This window comes from Podarcis liolepis (genome assembly GCF_965112155.1).
Source record: "Podarcis liolepis genome assembly, chromosome: 2".
In the NCBI taxonomy this organism is placed as follows: Eukaryota; Metazoa; Chordata; class Lepidosauria; order Squamata; family Lacertidae; genus Podarcis; species Podarcis liolepis.
Window position 1 is genome coordinate 55,767,425 of NC_139555.1, and position 23,904 is coordinate 55,791,328.

The 23,904-nt window shown below is 42.8% G+C and overlaps 2 protein-coding genes across 4 annotated transcripts in view; one reads left to right on the plus strand and one right to left on the minus strand.

Annotated features, from left to right (window-relative positions):
- The window catches only part of GDF9 (growth differentiation factor 9), a 57,939-nt gene extending 41,078 nt beyond the window's left edge, over positions 1-16,861 (minus strand). Inside the window, exon 1 of the mRNA XM_083487909.1 lies at positions 16,734-16,861. The gene's annotated coding sequence lies outside the window, so the exon portion shown is untranslated. The remainder of the gene's footprint in view (positions 1-16,733) is intronic.
- The window catches only part of SHROOM1 (shroom family member 1), a 52,923-nt gene that overhangs the window by 22,184 nt on the left and 6,835 nt on the right, over positions 1-23,904 (plus strand). For all 3 annotated transcript variants that reach the window (XM_083487841.1, XM_083487843.1, XM_083487842.1), the window contains 4 exons: positions 11,230-13,988; positions 17,756-17,826; positions 20,934-21,572; positions 22,848-23,426. In XM_083487841.1, coding sequence (XP_083343967.1) covers positions 11,376-13,988; positions 17,756-17,826; positions 20,934-21,572; positions 22,848-23,426 — 3,902 coding nt within the window. In that variant the 5' untranslated portion in view covers positions 11,230-11,375. The remainder of the gene's footprint in view (positions 1-11,229; positions 13,989-17,755; positions 17,827-20,933; positions 21,573-22,847; positions 23,427-23,904) is intronic.

The window sequence follows — 23,904 nt, forward strand, 5'->3', positions numbered from 1 at the left end:
CCTACGCAACTGCCGAGACAACAACTTAATTCCCACATGCTTCCAACTTAAATTCCACTCTAAAACCCCAGCTACCGAAAGGATCCTGAAACGAACTGAACTATCCCTTATCAGAAACGAACTACATAAGAAAAGATACCTACTAAACCAAACCAACAAAGATCTGCTCACTCTTCACCTCAAACTCTGTAACAAAATCCACCCTGCACTCTGGGACAAATGCAAACAACTAGCCGTCTGGAGAGCTGAAACTGAGACCTCACATAAGACAGACAGACACACCAACAAACTCCACAAACTAGAGAAACGCCAGAAGCCCAGCCACCCTCCACAACAACCCATGAAACAAACAGTACATAACATATCAGACAGGATCCTCACCTCAACTGAAACCAAAGTACTCTCCAAAGGTTTCAACTTTGCAGTCGCCCCGAGACGCATCCCCACGGAAAACATCATATGCGGAGTCGAAGCTAGCCTAACCAAAATCAACCCAGATGAAGCCAATAAAATCAGACTTGAAGTCACCAACATCCTTTGCTCCAGCAAACCACCCAGAAGCAATTTACACAAAGAAGAACAGAAAGCACTCACCAACCTGAGGAAAGACAACAACATAATCATTCTCCCAGCAGACAAAGGTAATGCCACTGTTGTGATGAACACATCGGACTACCAAGCAAAACTATCAAATCTACTCCAAGACCCCACCTACCAACCTATAAAAACAGATCCCACCACCTATCTGGAAAAAACCACCAAATCCAAAATAAAAGCCTCTCCTATCAGTGAAGAAATCCAGCTAAGAATCATCCCCAGAGAAAAATCATCCAGATGCCCCAAACTCTACGGCCTCCCCAAGATACACAAAGAAGGAACACCACTCAGACCAATAGTCAGCTCCATAGGCTCACCTCTACAAAATCTCGCTAAATTTCTCGCTAAGCAACTTCAGCCCTATGCAGAATCCATCTCTTCACACGTTACAAACTCCTTCCAGTTCATAGAAATAATAAAGAAGCAAAACCTACATCCCAATGACCTACTTGTGAGCTTCGATGTTGTATCTCTCTTCACACAAGTGCCCATTAATGAAGCCTTGACAGCCATTCAAAACAAATACAATCCCCCCGAATACATCCTGGACCTGACCAACCACTGCCTAACCAACACGTACTTCATCCACAATGGACAAAGATACAAACAGATAGAAGGAGCACCTATGGGATCACCCCTCTCACCGGTCATCGCAAACCTGTACATGGAACACTTTGAAACCAATGCTTTAGACAAGTCAGAACACAAACCCAAACTGTGGCTCAGATATGTTGACGACACCTTTGTAATTTGGCCACACGGGAAGGAAAAACTAGATAGCTTCCTCACACATCTCAACAGCCTACACCCCAAAATACAATTCACTATGGAAATAGAAGCCAACAACCAACTTTCCTTCCTTGACGTCCTAATCTACAAAAAACCTGATGGCTCCCTAGGACACACTATCTACCGGAAAAAAAACACACACACACACACACACACCAACCGCTACTTACATGCACAATCACACCACCACCCTGCACAAATAAACTCCGTAGCCAAGACTCTCATCTCCAGAACCAAACGCCTGGCTGACAAAGACCACTTGACAACTGAGTTACAGAATCTCTCAAATGTGTTAATCGTCAATGGATACCAGCAAAACAGGGTTACGAAGCTAATCCAAAAAGAAACACCCCCCAAAAACCAAGACACAGAAGAAAACAATGGCATGGCCCTCCTTCCTTATATCAAGGGCACTACAGATAAAATTAGCAAAATCCTCCATAAACACAATATCAAAACAGCCTTTTGCACCAACCAAAAAATAGCCAATATCCTCAGAAACCCCAAGGATAAAATCCAGTTAGAAAACCAAGGGGTCTATGAAATACCCTGCAAAGTCTGCCCAGCCACGTACATTGGACAAACAAACAGACGAATAAATGCACGTATCGCAGAACACAAGAATGCCGTCAAAAAAGAAGAAAAAACTTCCTCTCTTTTCCAACACATGAAAGAAACAGGACACGAAATTAATTTTGCAGATTCCAAATTGCTCTTTAACATGGAACATCACCACAAGAGAATAATCATGGAAGCCATCGAGATAGAGAAACACCCTCACAACATGAACAAGCGTGACGACACATCCCGCCTGCCAGACATCTGGAAATTAGCCCTCCCCACAAAAACCGACACCAGATCCAGAGGCATACAGAACGCCATCACCAATCAACCACACCAGACCCAAACCCAGACCCTCTCCACAGATAAATTACAGACACCATCCAGTAGCCAAACCATGGTGGCACCTCCGGATGCTGCACCCCCCTGCAATCCCTACACAGATCTGGCTGGCACAGGACACAAAACCACAGCTCGCCCCTATACACGAAGCCAAGCCAGAGCACAACTAAGTGCAGTACAGCCATCTTCTCAGAAAAACTCTTCACAAAGCTCAAGATGTCAAGACACGAAGGCTTTAGCAACTAATCCACACCTAATGACCCACCTAAGTGGTACTCAGAATATCACCCAAGAAATCACTCAAGATATCCCTCAAGTAATTAAGGAACAAAAGAAGAAAAGGCACACTAGCCTGGGAACTTCCTCTCTGCCCAGAACATTGGAGGCTATACACCACACCCCCTCAACAGTATTTATAGGAACTCAAACACTGAGATCCTGCTCTGTTCCAGTAACAAGAAGCCGAAAGCACCAGCCTGAAGATGACGAGTGAGACCTCGTCGAAACGTCGCCTAGACACCCCAACTTTTACACGGGAAGACACCCGAGGACACCAAAACCTGCATATATATATATATATATATATACACACACACACACACACACACACACACACACACACACACACAGGCCAGGTTTTCTATAGACTTGCTTACTCAGGCTATGACTATTAAAAACATTTAAAGAGAGCTACTTAATGTCAAATTGACTGTTGCTTTATTAAGCTCTTGGAATGAACTTGATGGCAGCCAAGAAGGTATTACATGGTCGTTTGTAAATCAAAGGTGCTATGGCATTTTCACAAGGTGTGTGCTTGAATTTCTCTGTTCCTTGTTTGGATTTCTCAGCTTCTCTAGAAATGAAGAGTTACCTAAATGTCAAATAGGTTGTTCTGATTTAGAAGCCCAGTGAAGTCCCACTTTGCACCATAGTGGGTGTCATTCAAGTAAGCATTTCTCAGAGTAAAGGTAAAGGACCCCTGACCGTTGAATCCATCTTGCTTTACTGGCCAAGGGAGCCGGTGTACAGCTTCCGGGTCATGTGGCCAGCATGACTAAGCCGCTTCTGGCGAACCAGAGCAGTGGAAGGAAACACTGTTTACCTTCCCACCAGAGTGGTACCTATTTATCTACTTGCACTTTGACGTGCTTTTGAACTGCTAGGTTGGCAGGAGCAGGGACCGAGCAATGGGAGCTCACCCCATCACGGGGATTTGAACCACCGACTGAAATTACCGTATTTTTCGCTCCATAGGACGCACTTTTTCCCTCCTAAAAAGTAAGGGAAAAAGTCTGTGCGTCTTATGGAGCGAATGTGTGTTCCCTGGAGCCAAATCGCTGTTGTCCTGTGCTCCCGGGCTGCTCTTTGGGGCTGGGGGGAGGAGCCACGGTGCTCTGCCGGCAGCCTCTGCTTTCCCCTGAAGTCCCGACAAGGTTTGCAAACAGCGGGAAGGCTGTGCGCTCCCGGGCTGCTCTTTGGGGGTGGGGGGAGGAGCCACGCGGCTCTGCCGGCAGCCTCTGCTTTCCCCTGAAGTCCCGACAAGGTTTGCAAGCAGAGGGAAGGCTGTGTGCTGCTGGGGTGCTTTTTGGGGGTGGGGGGAGGAGCCACACTGCTCTGCCTACAGCCTTTGCTTTCCCCTGAAGTCCTGACAAGGTTTGCAAGGTTTGCAAGCAGAGGGAAGGCTGTGTGCTGCTGGGGTGCTTTTTGGGGGTGGGGGGAGGAGCTACACTGCTCTGCCTACAGCCTTTGCTTTCCCCTGAAGTCCTGACAAGGTTTGCAAGGTTTGCAAGCAGAGGGAAGATTGTGTGCTGCTGGGGTGCTTTTTGGGGGTGGGGGGAGGAGCTACACTGCTCTGCCTGCAGACTTTGCTTTCCCCTGAAGTCCTGACAAGGTTTGCAAGGTTTGCAAGCAGAGGGAAGGCTGTGTGCTGCTGGGGTGCTTTTTTGGGGGGTGGGGGGTGGGGAGCTACACTGCTCTGCCTGCAGACTTTGCTTTCCCCTGAAGTCCCGACAAGGTTTGCAAGCAGAGGGAAGGCTGTGTGCTCCTGGGGTGGAGGGTGGGGGTGGGGAGCAGCAAATTGCTGTCTCTCAGTGTCTCCTAATTCAACTGCAAAGGATTGCCTAACTGGATTCTGAGCACCATTTGAAGTTTAAAAATAGTAAGTTTGGGGATTTCTTCAAGTAACAGTTTTGGGGAAATAGTCATAAATACACTCAAAGCATCTCCACAAACCAGTAATAGTAATTTCAGCTAAAACTGAGCAGGTATCTGGCTCAGGAACAGTTTAAACTGCACAGCTATAACCAAGCATCCTGTGTGTGTGTGGACCATGTTCCTAGTAGCTAATCTTTACTGCTGAAAAGAGGCTCTGATATTCCACTCCAACTCTATAATTCATTATACAAATTCTTACAAGTACAGTCCACCTATACTAAACCAAAAACATTGTGTTCTCTTGGTATTGAATGGAAGCTATTTATCTGCCCTCTTTTCCTCTGTTCTTTGCTCAGTCACTCCATTTCGAATCTTCCTTTCAAAACAACCATGCCTGTTTTGAGAAAACTTCAGAGATTTAGGAACTGGAGCACAATTATTTGATCTTTAGCTTCACAGTATTTTAATATTCTTTTGGAAGCCGCCCAGAGTGGCTGGGGAGGCCCAGCCAGATGGGCGGGGTATAAATAATAAATTATTATTATTATTATTATTATTATTATTATTATTATTATTATTATCTTCTTTTTGCTGTTCCTCCATACTCCAAGCACTTCTCATTTGCACAGCCCTGGTTTCTCTCCCTGACTATTAATATTCTTGATTAATATTCTTGAGTAAAATGCTCAAATTTTAGTTTTTGTGACTGCTGCCAATACTGACTTCCCAGTGATAATGAAAACAGCTACATTATAATGGAATGTGTCCTTTTTCCATTCTCATCATTATATACCATGGCTCGCTTTAAAGCAGCAAAGTGGACAGGAGCCACACACTTTGCTGTTTTAAATAGTTTAGTACAAAATTTGAGTCAGATTTGTTTTTCTTGTTTTCCTGCTCTAAAAACTTGGTGCGTCTTTTGGTCAGGAGCGTCCTATGGAGCGAAAAATACGGTAATGAACATGACTTAGTTACACCCATTCATTTCGATAGGTCTGCTCTGAGTAAAACTTTGTTGAATACCAGCCAAGGATCTGGTTTTTATCCCCAAAGAACCCATTGAAAACCCTTCCCCCTATCAATGACGCCCTTGGTCCTCTTTGTTTTTTTCTTAGGAGCTGCCTCACTTGTTTGCTATGTCTTGTAAAAACGTAGCTCCACTTTATAAATTAACTTATTGTAATGACTCCCCACCCCCACCTCGGTCTGCGCTGCACTTTGGCTGCTTTCCACATTCCCCTTGGCTCAAAATGATTGATAGTGAAACTGTCCTTGAAGCAGTGCAGGAATGCTAAGCTTTTTTGTTCGAAGCCTGGTCTCCTCCAGTGAAATACCTTCTTTCGGTCTCTCTGTTCCGTTGAAAATCATATCCTTATGGAGGAATGAATTTAGCAGGTTTCCCAACCACTGGGTGTTATCCTCTGGGAATGCATCTCCAACAACCTCCAATTAATGGGGTTGATTTGGCATCATTTGGGCCACAGATCTGGCAAAGGGATGACCAGTGTGACCTTGCACGTCTGAATCCGAATCCCCATGAAATTCCTATGAAGTAAGGAGCGAAGGGTGGATGTGTCCCTCATAGTTTTTCTCCTCTCCAAATCGTATACCCTTAGAATTGGGAAGGACCCTCAAGCATCATCTAGTCCAACTCCTTGCAATGCAAGAATTGCCACTAAAGAATCCCTGATAGATAACCATCCAGCCTCTCCAACAAAGGAGGTTTGAAAACTTTGACTGCAGGCCTCAGTCTGGTGGCATGTTAAGCATAAATTCTGGGTGCCCAGTTCTGTGACCACTGAGGTAAGTTACATGCTGCTGAGGAGCATCTGATGCCTTGCTTTGAGGTCCTTCTTATTGTGACGAGGTGCTTACAGAGGGTTCTGATTATTTATGGCAGCAGGGATATCAAGTTGTTAATAGCAGAAGGCACTGTAGCTGTCAAATGCTGCCTGTTCCAGCCCTATAAAAGTGGACTAGTTTTTAAAACCTTTGGCAGATTTACACTCTAGTAGCTGCCATGTTATATTTCTAATAATGGAGCATCTGTGGGCAGCTGCTGGCCTTTTCCATTACTGTCTGAATAGTTGCACTTGGTTTGGTGTGTTTTGCAGGGCCAAAGGTATTTGCCTGTCATTATGATGTATAGTGCACAACCAACAAAGCAGTTTATCATCAATATGGATGATGCTTCTGGTATTTCATTCTGGTGTTCCTTCCTTCCATAATCTGGAGGAAGAGCTTCCAGACTATATTTTAAATAATAATGATGATGATGATTATAATGATGATGATAATAATAATAGAGAACATTAAGTGGCTAAATCAATGTGGCCTTTCATCCCAGCAGCTAACCAAGCACAAATCTATAACTACTTAGGTTTTTGATGAGGCAATGGAGACAGTTAGAGAATTATTTTCTCTTGTACAATAAACTGGGTGTTGGATTGATGTGTGTAATTGCGTTAGAAATTATTTAGTCAGCATGCATTTATGAGCCTGACACCCTGGGCCCCAAAAAAGCTGCTGGAAAATAAGTTTCATTGCCACCGAAACTGCTGCATAATCCTTTAAAACATAAATATTTGGCTGCCCTGTTGTTTGCCATGGAAAAAAGAACATTCCAGTCTTGCAATGTGCAACCAGTATATTTTATACTGGCATATAAATGTGTGCTTTATACTTTCATTGTTTATAAAACATTACATAGGTGGTATCTAACAACAGGAAGATTAGACAGAATCTACACGGTTTAAGTGATCATTGCTAGTGATGTTGAGCTTCTGTAGTAACTCTATTGCATGTTTTATGGGCATGCCCCAAATTACTAAAACTCTACATTCATGGAAATACTGTAGGCCATGATTTACTGGAAAATTGTTTGGTGCCCAGGGAAATTTTTGAGGTAACAGGGAAGTTCTTGTTCTCACTTGTTAATTGCAGATTGGGTGGCTGTTTAGATTCAGAAAACAAAACCCTCTGTTCTTTGGGTATATGGGTACCAAGGGTATGGAACATAGATTATATGACAAACTTGACAACTATGGTAAGTGTCAGAGGGTAACTTCCAATGATGTCTTCCCGCTTGTGCAATAGAAACCCACCTTATCAAAGGGAATTTTGGCCTGTCTTCTTCCCTGTGCATCTGATCCTGAGAGCTGAAGGGAGAAGGAGAGGAAGAAGCAGCAGCCCTGTTGCACAAACAGATGCCCTCTCACCTCTTCGCTGGATCTCATGCAGAGAAGGAAAGCAGCATGGTCATACACTTATAGGGAGAGTTCATTTGTACCTAACACTTACCTAACACATGACTTAGCACAGATGAGCAAATGCATGGACTTCTGGGGAGACGTTCGTGGCTACTTTGCTCCTTCTCTGGTCCTTCTGCTGCTGTGCAGTGCTTAGTGTAGTTTGGCTTAGTGTATCAACTGAATCCAAGTGTGTGGTGTAGCTCTCTCCAGGCAAACCATGAACTGTGAACCATAGGGCAAACCTTAGTTAAAGCTTGTGGTTTGCTTGGAGAGAACTAAACCGTGAGCCTTGCTAAACCAAATGACCTGCTAAACCAAACCATGGCTTCATTCAGGACAGTAGCAGACCAGCTGGAGAAGGAACAAAGAAGCTGTGATCTCCTCTGGGAGCTCACATGTTTGCTCATGTGCACTAAGCCATGGTTTGGCTTAGCGTTACATGGAAACTGGAACGTTATGCATTGGAACAACAAAGTTCAAGGCACTATAATAAATTCATTTGCTTACTGGAGAACATATAGTTCAAACATGACTTATGTTAAGACTGAGATTAATACAATATGTCAGAATATGTCAATAGAGTGAGTGATGTTTATTATTCATCATGGAAGTTATGCTAAGTTATAAACTGTTTTGTGATTTATTAACTATGAAATATGCATTTTACAATTTTCATTATCAATGTGCCTTATTGGTCACAAGACACAAATTACTATTTGGACTCTGTGGCTCCTTCCATCTTTTGTTACTTTGTAACCAGTGATATTTGCTTTTAATCACACTTCTTATATTTTGGGTGGAAAAAACCTTGATGACAGGCAGCCAAGATGCCTTTACCAGATTAAACAGATATCCAAACACCCAATCTAGAAGATATCCTTAGAACATGCCAGCACAAACATGCAATTATCCTCCTTTGAGATAATATGTTATGTTTCAGCAGGCTGGCTAAGCAATGTTGACCATGAGACCATAAATATAACTTGAAAGGGGTTTAATAAAAGTATTGAGGACTGGATTCCACTGTCCCAGGAATTTTGGCCAGAATCAAACCAGTTGCTTTAAATGCACTGATAACCAAGTGGTTCGTGCATTCATTCATTCATTCCCTTTGACTGGCAGTTTCCAACAGTTTCAGAAGATGTTTGCTATGTGGCATATGGATGTGGTGGTGTTGGAACACCTCTCCAAAGTTCATTTTGGCACACGAAACTAGATGCAATGTTCTTTGGGTCCAGGTGCTTGTTTACAGACCAGATAATTTCCTGCTGTGGAAGTGAAAGCATTTCTTGTGTACCATCAAGGACCTCTCCAGTTATCTGCTGACATTGGCAACAAAACTATTTCTGATAATATATTTTGTGATGACCATTACCACTACTTTATTTCTCTGGTCACTTTATTTCTCTGGACTATCGTAATTTAAAAATGTGTTGTGGTGTTGTTGTTTTGGACACTCACCAGCTTGCTAAAACCATGGACATAAAATGCCAGGAAGTTATCTTAGCATTATTATTCTCCCATCTTGCCAATGCAGACAGAATTCTGCTTCGTGGGGCAGGGCGAAATCAGACTTCAGACAGTCTAGGACTGGATCCAGACACATCAAAGAAGTGATTTAATTAAATGAGTTGTAAACTTCACACAGGGAAGTCCTTCTGGCAGAAAGCAGGACTCCACAGCACCATCTGGTATTATAGTGTTATAACGCATATAAAGCGCTTTATCTTTACAAATGTAGCTGAGTCCCAGGAAAGGCTTTTGAAAGGTATATAATGATTTCAATATGTCATCATGGAAAATTGTAGCAATTGTTTTTGTCTACACATGATTGATCTAGCAGGACCTTTCGGTATTAGTATTTGACATATATTTTGAGCTATTTATAGAATTCCAGAGAAACAAAGGATAACACTACTTCTTAGGTTTGTCAAGACATTTGTATTAATATGTGCCACATTTCACAGATAAATTTGAAAGGATCACACACACTTAAAATGCAGGCTTTGGCCAAAATAGGAGGGACACTGCATTTCTACCAGTAAGTTCTGGGCACGGCCAAGGACTTCTAAGTTTTATTTCAGTTGAACAAGTGAGCATGTGTTTCACCAATTCTCATTGAAATCATTCTGATTTTAACATGGTTAAATTTTGACTGAATGGTGCCCTCCTTTGGAAAACTCTCTGGCCCTTCTTATTTATTTTTACAACTAACTGAAGAAATTGGGCCAGTTCAGATAAAACAATCTTGGCATAATTTATTTATGAAACAAAAAATGAGCGTTGTGCCTGGACCCCCCCCCCTTCTCTCCTTCCATTGTGTGCTGGTTTAGGTACTTGTCTAATGATTTGTGCCCTGTTATACAGAAACCAGGAAATTGTGCCTTAGTCTCTGCCTACTCACCAGGATATGAAAACTAGAATTGGATCAGATTCTGTGTTTGTTCTCAGTTTAATAAACCATGGTTTATTGAGCCAAGATCATTACTTCTGAACTGGCCCACTATTTGAAGTTTGAAAAGTGAACCTTTGGCCCTTTATGAAAAAAATGCAGCAATCCTTGCCAGGTCTTCAAAAGTTTTGCTTTTTATATAAATCCTTGTCTCGATGTGATAATGTAGCTAAATATTAACACAGCACCACTTTGTTTGATAGATGTGATCTTCAACTCAGATGCACTGCAAATAGTTTCCCCAAAGCTTTACACAATTATAAAAATTTCATGTTTTGTGAGAATCAAGATGCCATCAAATCTTATGTTTATAAAACAAAAATGTAAATTACATCGTTCAAATTATAAGCACCCAAGAAGCATAGTGTTCACTATTCTTATGCCTGAAGGATACTGGCACACACAGTGAAGGATAATACTTATAATATATCCAAACAGAATGAGGGAAGCTGTCTTGTTTGTAGTGATATATAATCTGAGACACCTTTTTTAGGCTAAAGAACAGGACAAGTTATTTATGAAATGGAAGTGTTCACAGCAATGACAAATTAGGGCTGCTAATTAGCAAGTGAATCTGTATTCAAGCCTGAGAAAGTCCAGATGTGGAATCAGTTGGGGCAGAGGAAGCTAACATAAGAGTACAGAAGATTCCTAGTGACTCACAGTTGAACTCAGGGTCAAACTCCAAAATGAAAAAAACCATGGCTGGGATGGTGAGGAAGCAGACGGTGATGGAGGAAGAACTGGGAACTCATGGACAGAGACAGGATCTACGAAAGCAACATACCATTTTTTAGTTTTTGGGGCCAGAGGAGGGTTTCTGTAAGAAACTGTAAGTGTACAGAGACAAAATTGAAAGTCAATTTGAAGGTTACATGGTGAGGAGAAGGACAAATGAAACCTGTTTCACCTTTTATGTGATTCCTGCTTCTATTAGATATTTGAATTGGCTCTTGTGATCAACCAATCAAATGTTTATGGGTGGGGCTACTGGGGGTGGCCCGTGAATCTAATTGGGCTATGAAGTAGTAAGATGGCAGTAAGCAACACTGATGTGTTTCAATTACCTCTTTTCTTTCCTAGGATCATCTCTCCGTTCATGAGGTGCGATGATGACATGTGAAAATATCTGCAATAAAATATGATTAGTCATGGCCATAAAATTAAAGACCTCTTAATATTATGTCAGTTTCTTACTTGGAAGAACAGACTGATTAGTGAAAGAGAATATGTCTTCTGTTGAGAGTGAAATATCAAGATGGAACCTCAGGCACGTCAAAAGAATAGCTGACCTCTTGGAGCCAGTGGCCTCACCTAGCGATGCTAACAGGTTTTCACCAGATAAATCCATCAGTGGCATAGACCAGTGCTTACACATTCCTGGAAAAGCAGACTCTGCATATAGTTCTTTCTCAGGTGGCTCAAATATCCCAGAGTGTCCTGTCCTATTTTGCTATAATGAGCATGATTCTCTGCCTCTAGAGCAGCTATCATATATGGACTCAGGATATGTTAGAGGCATTTATAATCCCAGTGCAATAAATCCAGCATTTAGACAGATGTATGGAGACAAGGCAGTGGGAAAGAGCAGCCACTATATATTGGAAAATTCTGGCCTTGGCAAGCCATGTGGAAGCACTTCTGCCCATGGGTTGCCATACCAACCATCACCACCATTGGCTAGATTTCCATCTCCTCACCCACCATCCCCACCAACTCGAGTTGATAGCTATAAAACAAACAGAAATGTAGATCCTGGAATTTGCTTTGACCCCAGTATGCATGCAGATGTGTGCATTCAAGATACCGACTCTCCAGCAAACTATCACAATGATTACTGGCTCTCTAGATGGGAGGATGAAAGCCCAGTCACAGAAGAGGGTGACAGTTTGTATCCTGTCAGTCAACATATCTCTAGGAATACCGGCTCCACCACACCTTTCATTTTCCAAGAAAATTTAAGATCTGGTTCTCTGATCAAGACCCGGAATATTTCGTGTGCTCAAAATTCAGTCTGCTCTTATGCATTTCCTGAGCCAATGGAGTCTAAGTCCTCTCCGTCACTACATACCAGCCACAATGCTGTTAATGATACACAAGAGAACAAACAGTATTTTTATGCCTGCAGTGTACACAAACCAGCCTTCGCAGCAGATCTGCCAAGCTGCGTGGCAGTATCCAGCACAAAGAAGGGGCCGCTTCATGGTGTTCTGCATCCATTCAGAGTTGCCGATCGCTCAGGATTGGGCCAAGATGAATACGAAAGCCGTCCGAACTTAAAATACACTGACAGCTCTCTTTCCAACAAGGCTGTGCTAGGAATGATTGAAAGCTATGAAGGCAACAAGAAACATTTCTTCAGCTCTGAAGAAGGAAGCAGAGATGTCTGGCAACCACATCTAAATCAGCAATCCAGAATGCAGAAGCCACTGCCTCATGGTTTGGACCTCACAGAAACACCTCACTGGGAAGTCCAGGAGACAGCCAGTGCATTACCGTATTATAGTCACGATGCTGAGACCTCTGCTTCCCAACCAGTGAATGGGTTTAGAAAAGCAAAGAAAAATGACATGGATAGCAGCCCTGAACTTCTGGTGAACCCCAAGCAAGAGGAAATGCTCAAGCCTGTTTGTTTTCCAAAGCATCATTTTTCTAAGAAAACTGAAAGCCAGCCCCCGGATGACTTTGCCAGTATAAAGATAAACAGAAAGACAACTCCTCTGCTTTACTATCTTTCTGGTGGGAAAAATCCCAGTTTTATGAGTCATGAAAATTGGACTCAAGAAGGAGGAGGAGATGATGTTGCTTTAAGAACTCCAAGGAACAATCTCCCAGTCTCTGCAGAGCCGATAGAGATACCAAGGGACACCAACCCATGTGTGGATAATCCTGGCAGCAACCATGAAGGGCAAATTCTAGAGAGTCCTGTATCATCAGTGGATGAGAAGTTCAAGAATGACTATCGGGAAAAACTAAAAGTTGCTCAAAGAAAGGTCCTGAGAGAAACGTCTTTCAAGAGAAAGGATTTACAAATGAGCTTGCCCGTTCGGCTGAAGCAGACACCGTCTTCAAGGCCATCCATTCAGCATCTCAGGTCTTTGTCATTATCTAGTACAAACGAGGACTCCAAGTTGATTCCTGCCTCCAGGCCACTGGAAAGCATCAGCAATGAGGAAGAATCAAAGAGGCCACAAGCTGCCCGAATTGGGGGAAGGAAAAGGGCTACCAAAGAACAGAAGAAAATCTCTTATTCTGAACCCGAGAAACTCAACCAGCTGGATGATCAGAGAGATCAAAGCAGTCCGTGGAGAAAGCAAAATGCAAGGTCCCGGTCCGATGAGATCAATGAACAAGACACTAAGATCATTAGAGGTAAAGCTCTGGAAAACCAGGGAAGGTCTCTTTCTAAGGCAGAACTGAAACAAATACAGCACAACGCACTTCTTGACTACATGGAACGAAAGATTGGGCAACGGCCTGCCATTGGGCAGAGCAGCGCACAGCAAAAGCCCCCTTTGCAACCGAGGACTTCAAATTCAAAGAAGTTTGTGGAAGACAGCACTTCCCATCCCAGTGCCAGCAGAAAGCTGAGGAATATGGATGGTTTCTGCCAGTTTCCTGTTCCAGGGAAGACTCAGGAGCCACCCTCTTTCCCTCCCAGTTTAACATCTACAACTGCTGCCACCATGACCGACAGACACAGCACCAGTTCCCCAGTGTTTGAAATGTCTCATGAAGGAAGTTGTGCCAGCAAGTGTGACTCAGCTAAAAGTCTTCTTCACTCAGGTTCTGTCTGCAGCAGAAGCCGAGGGAGATCAAAATCAACTCCTCCTCCTGTGCAGGTAAATCAAGTAGCTATTTAGGTCACATCCACACATTTGTACCACTTTAATAGTCACAGCTTCCCCATAGAGATGCAACTCCCAGCATCCTTAGTAAATTACAGTTCCCAGGATTGCGAAGTTGATGTGCTTTAAATGTTCTTTTAAGTGTGTGGCGTGGATGTGACCTAAGATATAACTTGCCACTTGCAATTGTATTACTGATAAGTTGCTATTATCAGTTATCTAAATGTAGACCAGGGGTCAGCAAACCTTTTCAGCAGGGGGCCAGTCCACTGTCCCTCAGACATTGGGGGGGGGGCCTGGACTATATTTTTTGGGGGGAGGGGGAATGAACAAATTCCTATGCCCCACAAATAACCCAGAGATGCATTTTAAATAAAATGACACATTCTACTCATGTAAAAACACGCTGATTCCTGGACCTTCCGCAGGCCAAATTTAGAAGTCGATTAGGCCAGATCCGGCCCCTGGACCTTAGTTTGCCTACCCATGATGTAGACCATGAAGGAGTACCTTGCAGTGCACCATCAGGATGCATTTTGTCTGGGTAGAAGCCCCCCTGTTGATTGTAGTGGAAAGATAGCACTGGAGTTTGGAAAGCACATTGAAGAAAATAATAAGAAAGCTTGCCTTTATTATGCATGGTTCATTCTAATAAATGTTAAAGAAAACTAGCATGAAATGTTAGTTCAGCCTTCCTCAACGTAGGGCCCTTGAGTTGTTTTGCACTAGAATTCTCACCATCCAGAACTATTGGTGATCCTGGCTGTGGCTCATGGGAATTGAAGTCCAACAACATCTAGAGGGCAGGATGGGAAAATCTGCTCTAATTCAGTAAACTGAATAGTTCCAATTCTTGGTAGCTTAAATTATTCTTAAATTATTTTCATTCTGATTTAAGAAGGGCGCTACCAAGAGTTGGAATTGTTCATATTACGGAATTAGAGCAAACCAAAAATGAAACTGATGATTTCATATCCCCTACTTTCTCTGTCATTGAGACCATTGAGGCTTAATTTTGACTGCTCATGCCCAGTGCTGCTTGAATTGTAGCATTTTATAATCTCTCCCCCTCTCATAATTTAATGCCATAAAGCAGAGCTACAGTATATCTGGAATTGTGCATTATTGAAATAAAGTGATCTTTGCAGGACTTAGGAATGTGAGGCTAAAAACTCCTGCAACACTTTCTTCTCATATCAGTAGCTCTTCTGTTCCATATTTTCTAATACAGAAGAATTGGATAAAATTATATAATAAACTTCTGGTCTCCTAACTTCTTTTCAGTTCTGACTTTTCCAGTCTGAATGGGCCAGCACAATCATGAACTCACCATAATTTTGTTCTTTCAAACAGCTTGGAGAGCTGCTTCATGAAAGTCCAATTGCCAATGTAAAATTCACTTGTAATGTGCAAATCTCAAGAGTAGTACAATTCCCTATATGGAAGTGAATTCTGATTAGGAATTTTTGTCTTTTGCAAAGAGGTGCTCAGATACTATGCAAGCTATACTGGCATAGGCGGTGAATCTTGATGGATTTCCATTCCTCAGAGAAACCACACAGGTTCTGGAGCTTGCCATTCCAGAAGAGGCTCTGTTGTGTGAACTGCCCCACTGTCTTAGACTCCCTGTTTAATACTCCCCTGGTTCATCCTCCGCCCCAACATCAGCTGTTGGCTTTTTTGATTTCTGTCATGCTCCATAAACCTTTTCCAGCTTCAGGGGAGAAATATGCACTTCTCAGTGCCAACATTTGGAGGACAATGTCTGTCAACAGTGCTGGAAAAACAGGATAAGGAAGGCAAACAGAGGCAAAAGAGAAGGAAAAAATAGAGAAAGAGCAGTAGTACTACCTACATATATAATAAGAAACTGTTCATAATCTCTCTGGTTTTCAGGAGAGAGAGAAAAGACTCCTGCTAAGGGTAGCTAGTCACTTTTTGTTTTAAGGGTCAGGAAGCAGCAGGCAAATTCTGTTATTGGGCAAGATGGACCTTTGGTCTGTGTCAGGCTGAGGATAATTCAGCTTAATATTTTCCTGGTATATGCCATTCAACAAATGAGGTTCCGGAGCATGGCAGAGTACTCTGGCACTATGCCTTAGAGAACTCTTAAGAGAGGGCTAAAGACCTTATGGACCTCAAGATGTTGTTGCATTCCAGTTTCCATCATTCCTGACCATGGGCCATGGTGGTTGCTGGAGGGCTGTGTATTACTACTTTGGAACCAAGGAAAGTTTAGGGTCTGTCTTCTAATGTTTCTTCTTTTGGAACTAAGGGACCTTCAGTCCAGTCCCACCTCAACTACATATGACCTTCGACAAGTCATTGCCATTCAGTTTGGGTTCCAGACTTGTGGGTTTGGTAACCAGCTCTAGGTAGCTATTGCTCACAATATACTTACTAAATTATCAAGTACCATATTTTTTCATGTATAAGACGCCCCCATGTATATGACAACCCTATTCTTTGAGCCCAAAATTAAGAAATAAATATTTTAAACATTCCGTGTATAAGACAACCCCCAATTTTAAACTTTAAAAAATGGGGGGAAATATAGTCTTATACATGGAATGTTATAAGCAAAATGTTTGTAGAGCTTTTCAATATAAAATAAATGACATACATCACCATGATTGAAAGAGATTCCTTCTAAGATTACTCATTCTAAAGTAACCAGTAGCTTACATTATCCACCACAACCAGTTCCTCTTCAGAGATCTGGAGCAGACTTATTCTTACCACTAGAGTTGGACAAGCCTGCTGGTTTTGGTTTCTCTCAGCTTCTTGTTTATTCAGTTTTTAAGTTCTCCAGATTTCCATATCACATTGTGATCTTTAAAAAAAACAAAACAAAAAAGTCCTCATAAAAATTTGCCAGCATTTTACTGTGAATTTCTCAGAATAAAACATTTTTGTGTGCAATTTTCTGTAATATACACATTTCTGAAAGCAATTTTCCTTAACACAATGCATTTGCGTACGTCATTTTCACTAATATATATGCTGTTTCATGCACACCCTTGTACACCTCATTTGGTACAAAATCTGGGCATTGCAAAATTCAGAAGAGTGCACATTTTGAAGGATAGCTACATTTTTGCCATAAAGAACCCTGTCAAATGGCAGCGGAATGATGAAGATTTGGATTGTGAGCATTGGAATTTGGAATAGAACTCACCAAGCTACATGTATGCTGCTGTGCTAAAATGATACATATCTGCTTATTTTTTCTTTTTCCCCAAACTTCATTCTATTTCTCTTGGTCATAGCAAGGAGCAAAATCCCTCTCCGACTGGCCATTATTTATTCAGGCACTTATTTGGCTGCTAAGAGTCACCTGGCTTTGCACACACATAGACAAGCCTGTCTGTGAGGACTAGAAAAGGGCTTGCTGCTGTCTGTGTGAAAGGTGGGATTCTCAAGAAGCTCAGTCTTGGACACAATATTCTGGAGGAAGCCAATGGAAACAAGATGGTCAAATTAGCCATTTCATCTTGAGCCTGTGGCAGCATCACAGAAAACACAGGTCCCTGATCATTTCTCTGTTTTCTGCTGGTAGCAAAATGTGGGAGTGCCATAGAAGAAGTTATTAAAAGAGGGTATTAACAGTGCCATAGAAGAGGATATTAAAAGACTTCCTTTCATATTTAGGGCTCAGAAATCTCTTCCTAGTCAGTTATCATGCAAATGAAAAGTAGAGAGCTACAAAGTCATATGGAGAGGTCTCCTCATCATAAAACATGGTTGTTTTCCATTCCCAGGTTTTCTATAGCTCCACAGCCTGCCCTGCGTTGTCGGCTCAAGACCATGAATACTATCCCACGCACCCCAAGTAAGTGTGCAAATATTCACAGGACCAGCTCTTACGATTAGATTTTCACTGTGTTATGTCTTGATGAGAATAGGCTTTTCCCATGAGTGCATTCATGTGGAGAACCTAAGACAGGCATGCCCCATTTCAGAAGTTTGGCCATTGCATCTCAGAAGGAATTTCCATTTGCTTCTGGTTCCATTTCCATTGGACCCTAATGTTTTAGCTACTGTGATGGTCATGGAAATTGTTTCTGGGAGGCCATCGCTGTATGGGGTGAGTCATACATTAGGTTTGTAGCGTAAGCGCATCACTGGAAATGTGTCTCATGGTAAGAACAACACAGTTAAATGTCTGAACCAGCTCTTAGTTCCACCCAAACGTAAAAGTTTTTTTCAGATACATCTGAGCAGTTCTACCTGCCAGGCTACTGTGATATAACACAGTGCAACTTTCCTGTTGACCAAGCAATGCACGAAATCTCCTGGGTACAGTCACTTGCCCCACCATCATTCTGAGACACTGCATGAGGACTGGTTGAATGTATGTTCAGGCTTTCTTGTGGATGTGCGCGGTTGCTGGCATAATGGATTTGCATTCTCCATTCATTTCCCATTCATTCCAGCACATATAATTGTTGATCTGTGTCTTTGAAAACAAACAAGTGAATAACAAAACATCTGTATAACTGAAAGGGTTTAATGGTTCTGCTTTCTATGTATCACTATTGGGATTGCAAATGAATGCAGTGGTTGCAGATAATGGTTTTAAAGAATACTCAGGATGGAATCAAGAATGAGTGCAGCAAATTCAAGAGTTGGAGAGTGTGTTGTTTGGTGTGTTTTTTTTGGGGGGGGGCATTACCACAATATCTCTGACTTGGAGATTTTCCCTACATCAACCATCAAATTCAGGGATATTTGAAGAAAGCAAGAGCTTCTGGATCTTTAACAGCTCATGGAATTAATCCAGAAGAAGTCTTAATTTCTATCTAGCCATTTCTTTTTCCTTAGGAAGAACTTTATCTTGTGCATGCCACACTCCTTAGAATAAATGTTCATAAAACTGTCGTCTTGGTTCAGTAGAATCCAGTACAAATAAATTCTTATTTTTATTGTTATTTATTTTCCTTTAGAGGGTCTTCACCAGTGAACAGGAAAATAAATAACAATAACAATAACAACAATAATTTATTTGTACTGTGTGTTTTTTTAAAAAATCCTGTTTTTAAAAGGTCTTCACTGCAGGTAGAAAACTAGCACAGCCTTGAGGAAGCCATGTTGCACAAGTTCCCCTCTCCCAGTTTGGTAGGTTTTTTGTTTGTTTTATTTTTACTTGCAGGGAGTTTTTGACATGAGGCAGCATTGAAAAAATATCATGATCTACCTGCAGTCTGGAGTAGTACAATCCACTCTGCCACACTTCAAGATTCTGCAAACTTATTCTGCTGTATATGTAGATCAGACTTGTCATTTTCTGCAAGTGAGTAATAAACACATGCAAGAAAAGCCCCTAGAAACGCAATGTAAACAGCGGCGGAGGAAGACTCTCGGGCACCGGGGGCGTCGGGGGCGGAGCGAACCACCCATCCCTTCTCTATGGGCACACCTGGCCCCGTGCTGTCCAGTCCCGGTGGGCACCATGCACCCTGTGCAGCAGGGGGCACGTGGCGCCCATAGGGACAGGGTGTGCAGCGCCCACAGGGAAGGCACAGAGCGTACGGTGCCCATAGGGACAGGGCGCACCACGGGGCCTCAGCCACCCTACAGCTGAGGAAAACCCCACCCCACCCTCCCACTATATATAAGGGTCTGGTGATTGCTGTTTCAGTGTATCTGAAGAAGTGTGGGTGCACACGAAAGCTTATATCCAGAACAAACTTAGTTGGTCTCTAAGGTGCTACTGGACAATTTTTTAATTTTTTAATTTATTTCAACTGTCTCTCATGGGCCTCAAAATGTGAAGAAGAAAAATGTGAAATGGATGCAAATGGAGCAGAGGAAATTCCTCTCCATGTTCCAAAAGTGCAAACAGTAGTTCTGTTGCCCATTATTTGAGATCATAGCTCCACCATCTGATCTCCTGTTGAAACAGCATTTGACATGCAAGGGGGAGACATGCCTAAGGAGAACAAAATGGAAGTTTCCTCTGGATCTGTTTATAACTCTTAAGATGCGTGCTTAAAATAGAACTTTACAACCAAAGGGAGTTTTGGCACAGATGCAGTATAAAAAGATGGGTTAAAACTCAAGTTAAGTGAAGGATGGAAAAATATTTAGATGTAAGATTATCCCATCAGTTAGCACAGATTTATAGACTATGGATGATACATTTTATTATCTTTCACTGACAGAGAAAGCCACAGGCCTGACTAGAATAGCACACTTTAACCTTCATCAGCTACCTCCATTTCCCGCACCCTTTAAATTCTTCAGTTCCTTTCCAGAACGAAATGTGGTACCATAACTGCATTCCAGTGCATTAGGATTCCAACTTCAAAGCAACTCATAAAAGTGCTTCAGATTTATTAGGTTTGCACAGTCAGCTGCTCTAAAGGAAGGGAACACATCATTTTACAACCCACCTGCCCCCAATATACGCCCGTTGTTATCTGATGGTAGGGACATCTGCTCTTTTAATGCGTGCATTAATATAGCAAATGAACAAGCTGTTGTTTGCACGCACACACACAAAAAGCTGGTGTTCATTACCTAAGGTGGTTGTTGCCCTGGGCAGAAGCAGGACAGCTAAACACCCTTGAGAGGCAATAACTAAGTGATCACATAGAAAGCCTTACACAAAATCAATTTGCGTGTGTCAGTTAACATCACTGAGGGTGTGCTTACCTAGCAGATTTTACATATGAATAACAATTTGGGTATCAGAGAGCTTCCAGGTGCTTGCTTTTCATACTCAGGTTGCTGCTCAGGTTTTGAATCTTCAAAAGTTTAGTTTTTTGTTTTTCATTTTCTCAGTGCAAATGCTTCCTTACTGTTTCCATTTGGCGCTAGGTGGGGAGGGAAGCCTCATTCTATAATTAGACGATGGAAGCTGGTCTGTTAGGGCAAAGGATGAATGAAATGAAGTGACTCTGCTTTTTAATATATATATTTGAAACCAAACTTTAGCTCCCCATCAAAGGAGAAATTGGAAGCTGATCCATCTGACAAAACGCATGATCTGGTGGCTGCAAAGCAAAGTGCTGGAAGAAGAGGGGAGTCTATGGGGGAACCTGGGACCTCTGAAATGGCTAGACTGTCCCCATTGAGCCAAAGTACGGATCAGCTTCCCCATCTGAAGAGTTGGCTACAGACGGGCAAAGACTGGCAAGGAGAAAAGCATCCAAATACTTTGCATCATTGTGAGCCTGCATCATCTGGGCTCAGACAGCCACATGTGGAAGCCGTTGGAGGACAAAGGGGGTCAAATTCAACAGCGCATGAACTGAAACAACCCCCTGCCACAAATAAAGTCTCGCACGCTTTCCCAAGTGTAGGCAGTGTACCCCTGCTTTCGGTTGGCAGGTTGCCTTCTCCCAACCTACCTTTGGAGCCCCTTCATTCTTCACCAGCCCCTCCTGCTCCTGCTGAGATGGACGATGAGGTTTTTAAGGAGTCTTTCGGCAGTGGCTCAGATGCAGCCTCTGACCTCCCTTCCCTCCACAGAGAAAGTAGGAGTTTTATTCTGAGCAGAAGAGCACCCCAGCCTGCCCCAATGCCTCCGGCTTCCACAGAAGGAAAGCAAGTCAAGGAAGAGCCTAGTACCAGGTAAAAAGAAACATTCCCATTTGGGGCCAACGTGTTTCTATTTATTCTGAGCTGCCGTGTCAACTCAGAGAGAGCACACATGCACATATAACATGTACAATACGTAGAAGGCGATGCACTCTGCAACCCCCGGGAAAAGCTCACAATCACTTTGGCACAATCCATTTGGCCTGGAAAAGTGCAATTTTGAAGGAGAGGAACAGAATGTTGCTGACACTATATTCATGCTTGCCTCCCTCGACTGCTTCTTAATAATAGTCTTGAGTGTTGGGAACTGCTGGGACTGGAATCCGGGATGTTTGTTTCTGTGTGCTGCTGTCCCATGTGGCAGGCTATGGGAACTGCAGCCTGGAGTATCTTCCTTGCTGCAAAGCATTCTCAGGCTCTGGACCAGCCTTCTCCATCCAGGCTCCAGGGGCAGCCCCTACCACTAGGGGGCGTGATGCAGTCACCTCAGTTGACAGGTGCTAAGGGGCACAGATGGCAGCGAGATGTTGGGAGGGCAGAGATGTGTGTGGTACACAGCATAGTCTGTGTGACCCTTAAGTTTGGGCCACATTCACACCATACATCTAAAGCATGGTTGTACCATGCCTGAAGAATTCTATTGTATACAACACAACACAGTGGCGCCAATGTAACTCAAGTAACAAAAACAAAAGGTTTTGGGAGCACCTTTGTCGTGAGCATGTCTGGTTAAATGTGGGGCAGGGGGTGGGAGAGCCTGAAAGATATTGCAGCTAAATATCTGACTTTTGCTTGATGCACAGAAATTAATTAGATGCAGCTTACTCTTCTGTCCATGCTAGGAAGTGTCATTTGTTGCATTTCTGTGTGATGGACACAGGAGCAGAATCAGTTGTGGGGAAAGGTAGCAGCCCGCACAATTCCTGTTGTGTACTCAATGTACCTTTTCAGGGGCCTGTACTTGAATAATCTGGTTTCCCCATTAATACTTGCTAGGTGTGATGCAGTCCTACTGGGTATGGCTCTGTCTGCGCACATGTGCACATGCTTATGTTTCTATACGATGGAAGAGAAGGCTGTGTGTGCTGCTCTGCCTTGCTGAAAGACATTTGTGTTTCTGTTGTTCTTAATAATAATAATAATAATAATAATAATAATAATAATAATAAAGCTGTTTATAAACCTACCAGTCATGAACCTGAAAGCAGGACTTAACCAGACATGGAAGCCTGAGTGAGTACTCCATCCCTAGAACCCAGAGGCAAAGAAGAAACACAATAATTTTATACAGCTTTGTCTTTCTTCTAGCTTCCCTGTCCATGAGAAAGAAGAATCTAGTCTTGGAAATAGCAGAGAAGATGAGAATTCTCCTGAAAACTCACATGGTGCAGACATGGCTCTTGACTTCCCGGCTTTCAAGGAACAGAACAGCAGACATTCTCAGCTGAAGAAAGAATTAAGTGACAAATCCCAACTTTCCAGTGCTTCTGGAAGAACCCGGTGGCAGCAATTAGAGGCAAATAACGCAACCCATGACTCAGAGAGCAGGGCATATTATTGCACTGCCTTGTTAGACAGCCAAGGACATGGAAATACTAGCCATCCATTAGAAGATTCGAGAGCTCTGCAAGATGAGCATGACTGTAACCTTCCAGCACAAGGCACAGATTTATCTTTAGCACAGTCAATTTCGACAGAGGACCAAAGGTGCGAAGACCTTGCGGTTGAGATTATTGCCAAAGACAAGTCTCTGGTTGACATCCTCACACCCCATCCCACCAGGAAGACTGCTTTAGATCTCATGGAAGGCCTTTTCCCTGTGAACATTTCAATGCCAGGCAGATCCTGCAGAAGGAAGGAGGGAATTCAGTCTGTCCAAGAAAAAGAGTAAGTTTATATATTTCTTCTTATTTGTTTTTTATTTAAAATTTTCTTGGGTTAGGAAAGTACATACACTGTATGTTTATATGGCACAGAGAACCACAGGAAGCATACTTTGGGTAAGGGCAGGGGAATACCATCCTGTTTTGCCACCTGAGGTGAAATGGGAAGGTGCTCTCCAGTATGCATGCTGCACAGAACTCACCTACCCTTGCCAGTCCTGCCAAAGCCTCACTTACTGGGTCGTGTAGCTTCCAGGTACCAGCAAGATCTCATGAGGGCCTCCACAAAATTTTGCAGGGCACTCACAAGATTTCACCAGAACCCACAGCATATGCTTCTTCCTCACTTCGCCAGCAGGAAGGGGCACCTGTGATGACTCCTTTGAAACTGCTAACCAAATTTTTCTCTCTCACACACATGCCCCACACCCAGCAGAGTATTGGCTTCATACCCCACCCTGCAAGAAAATCATTTTTTTGGG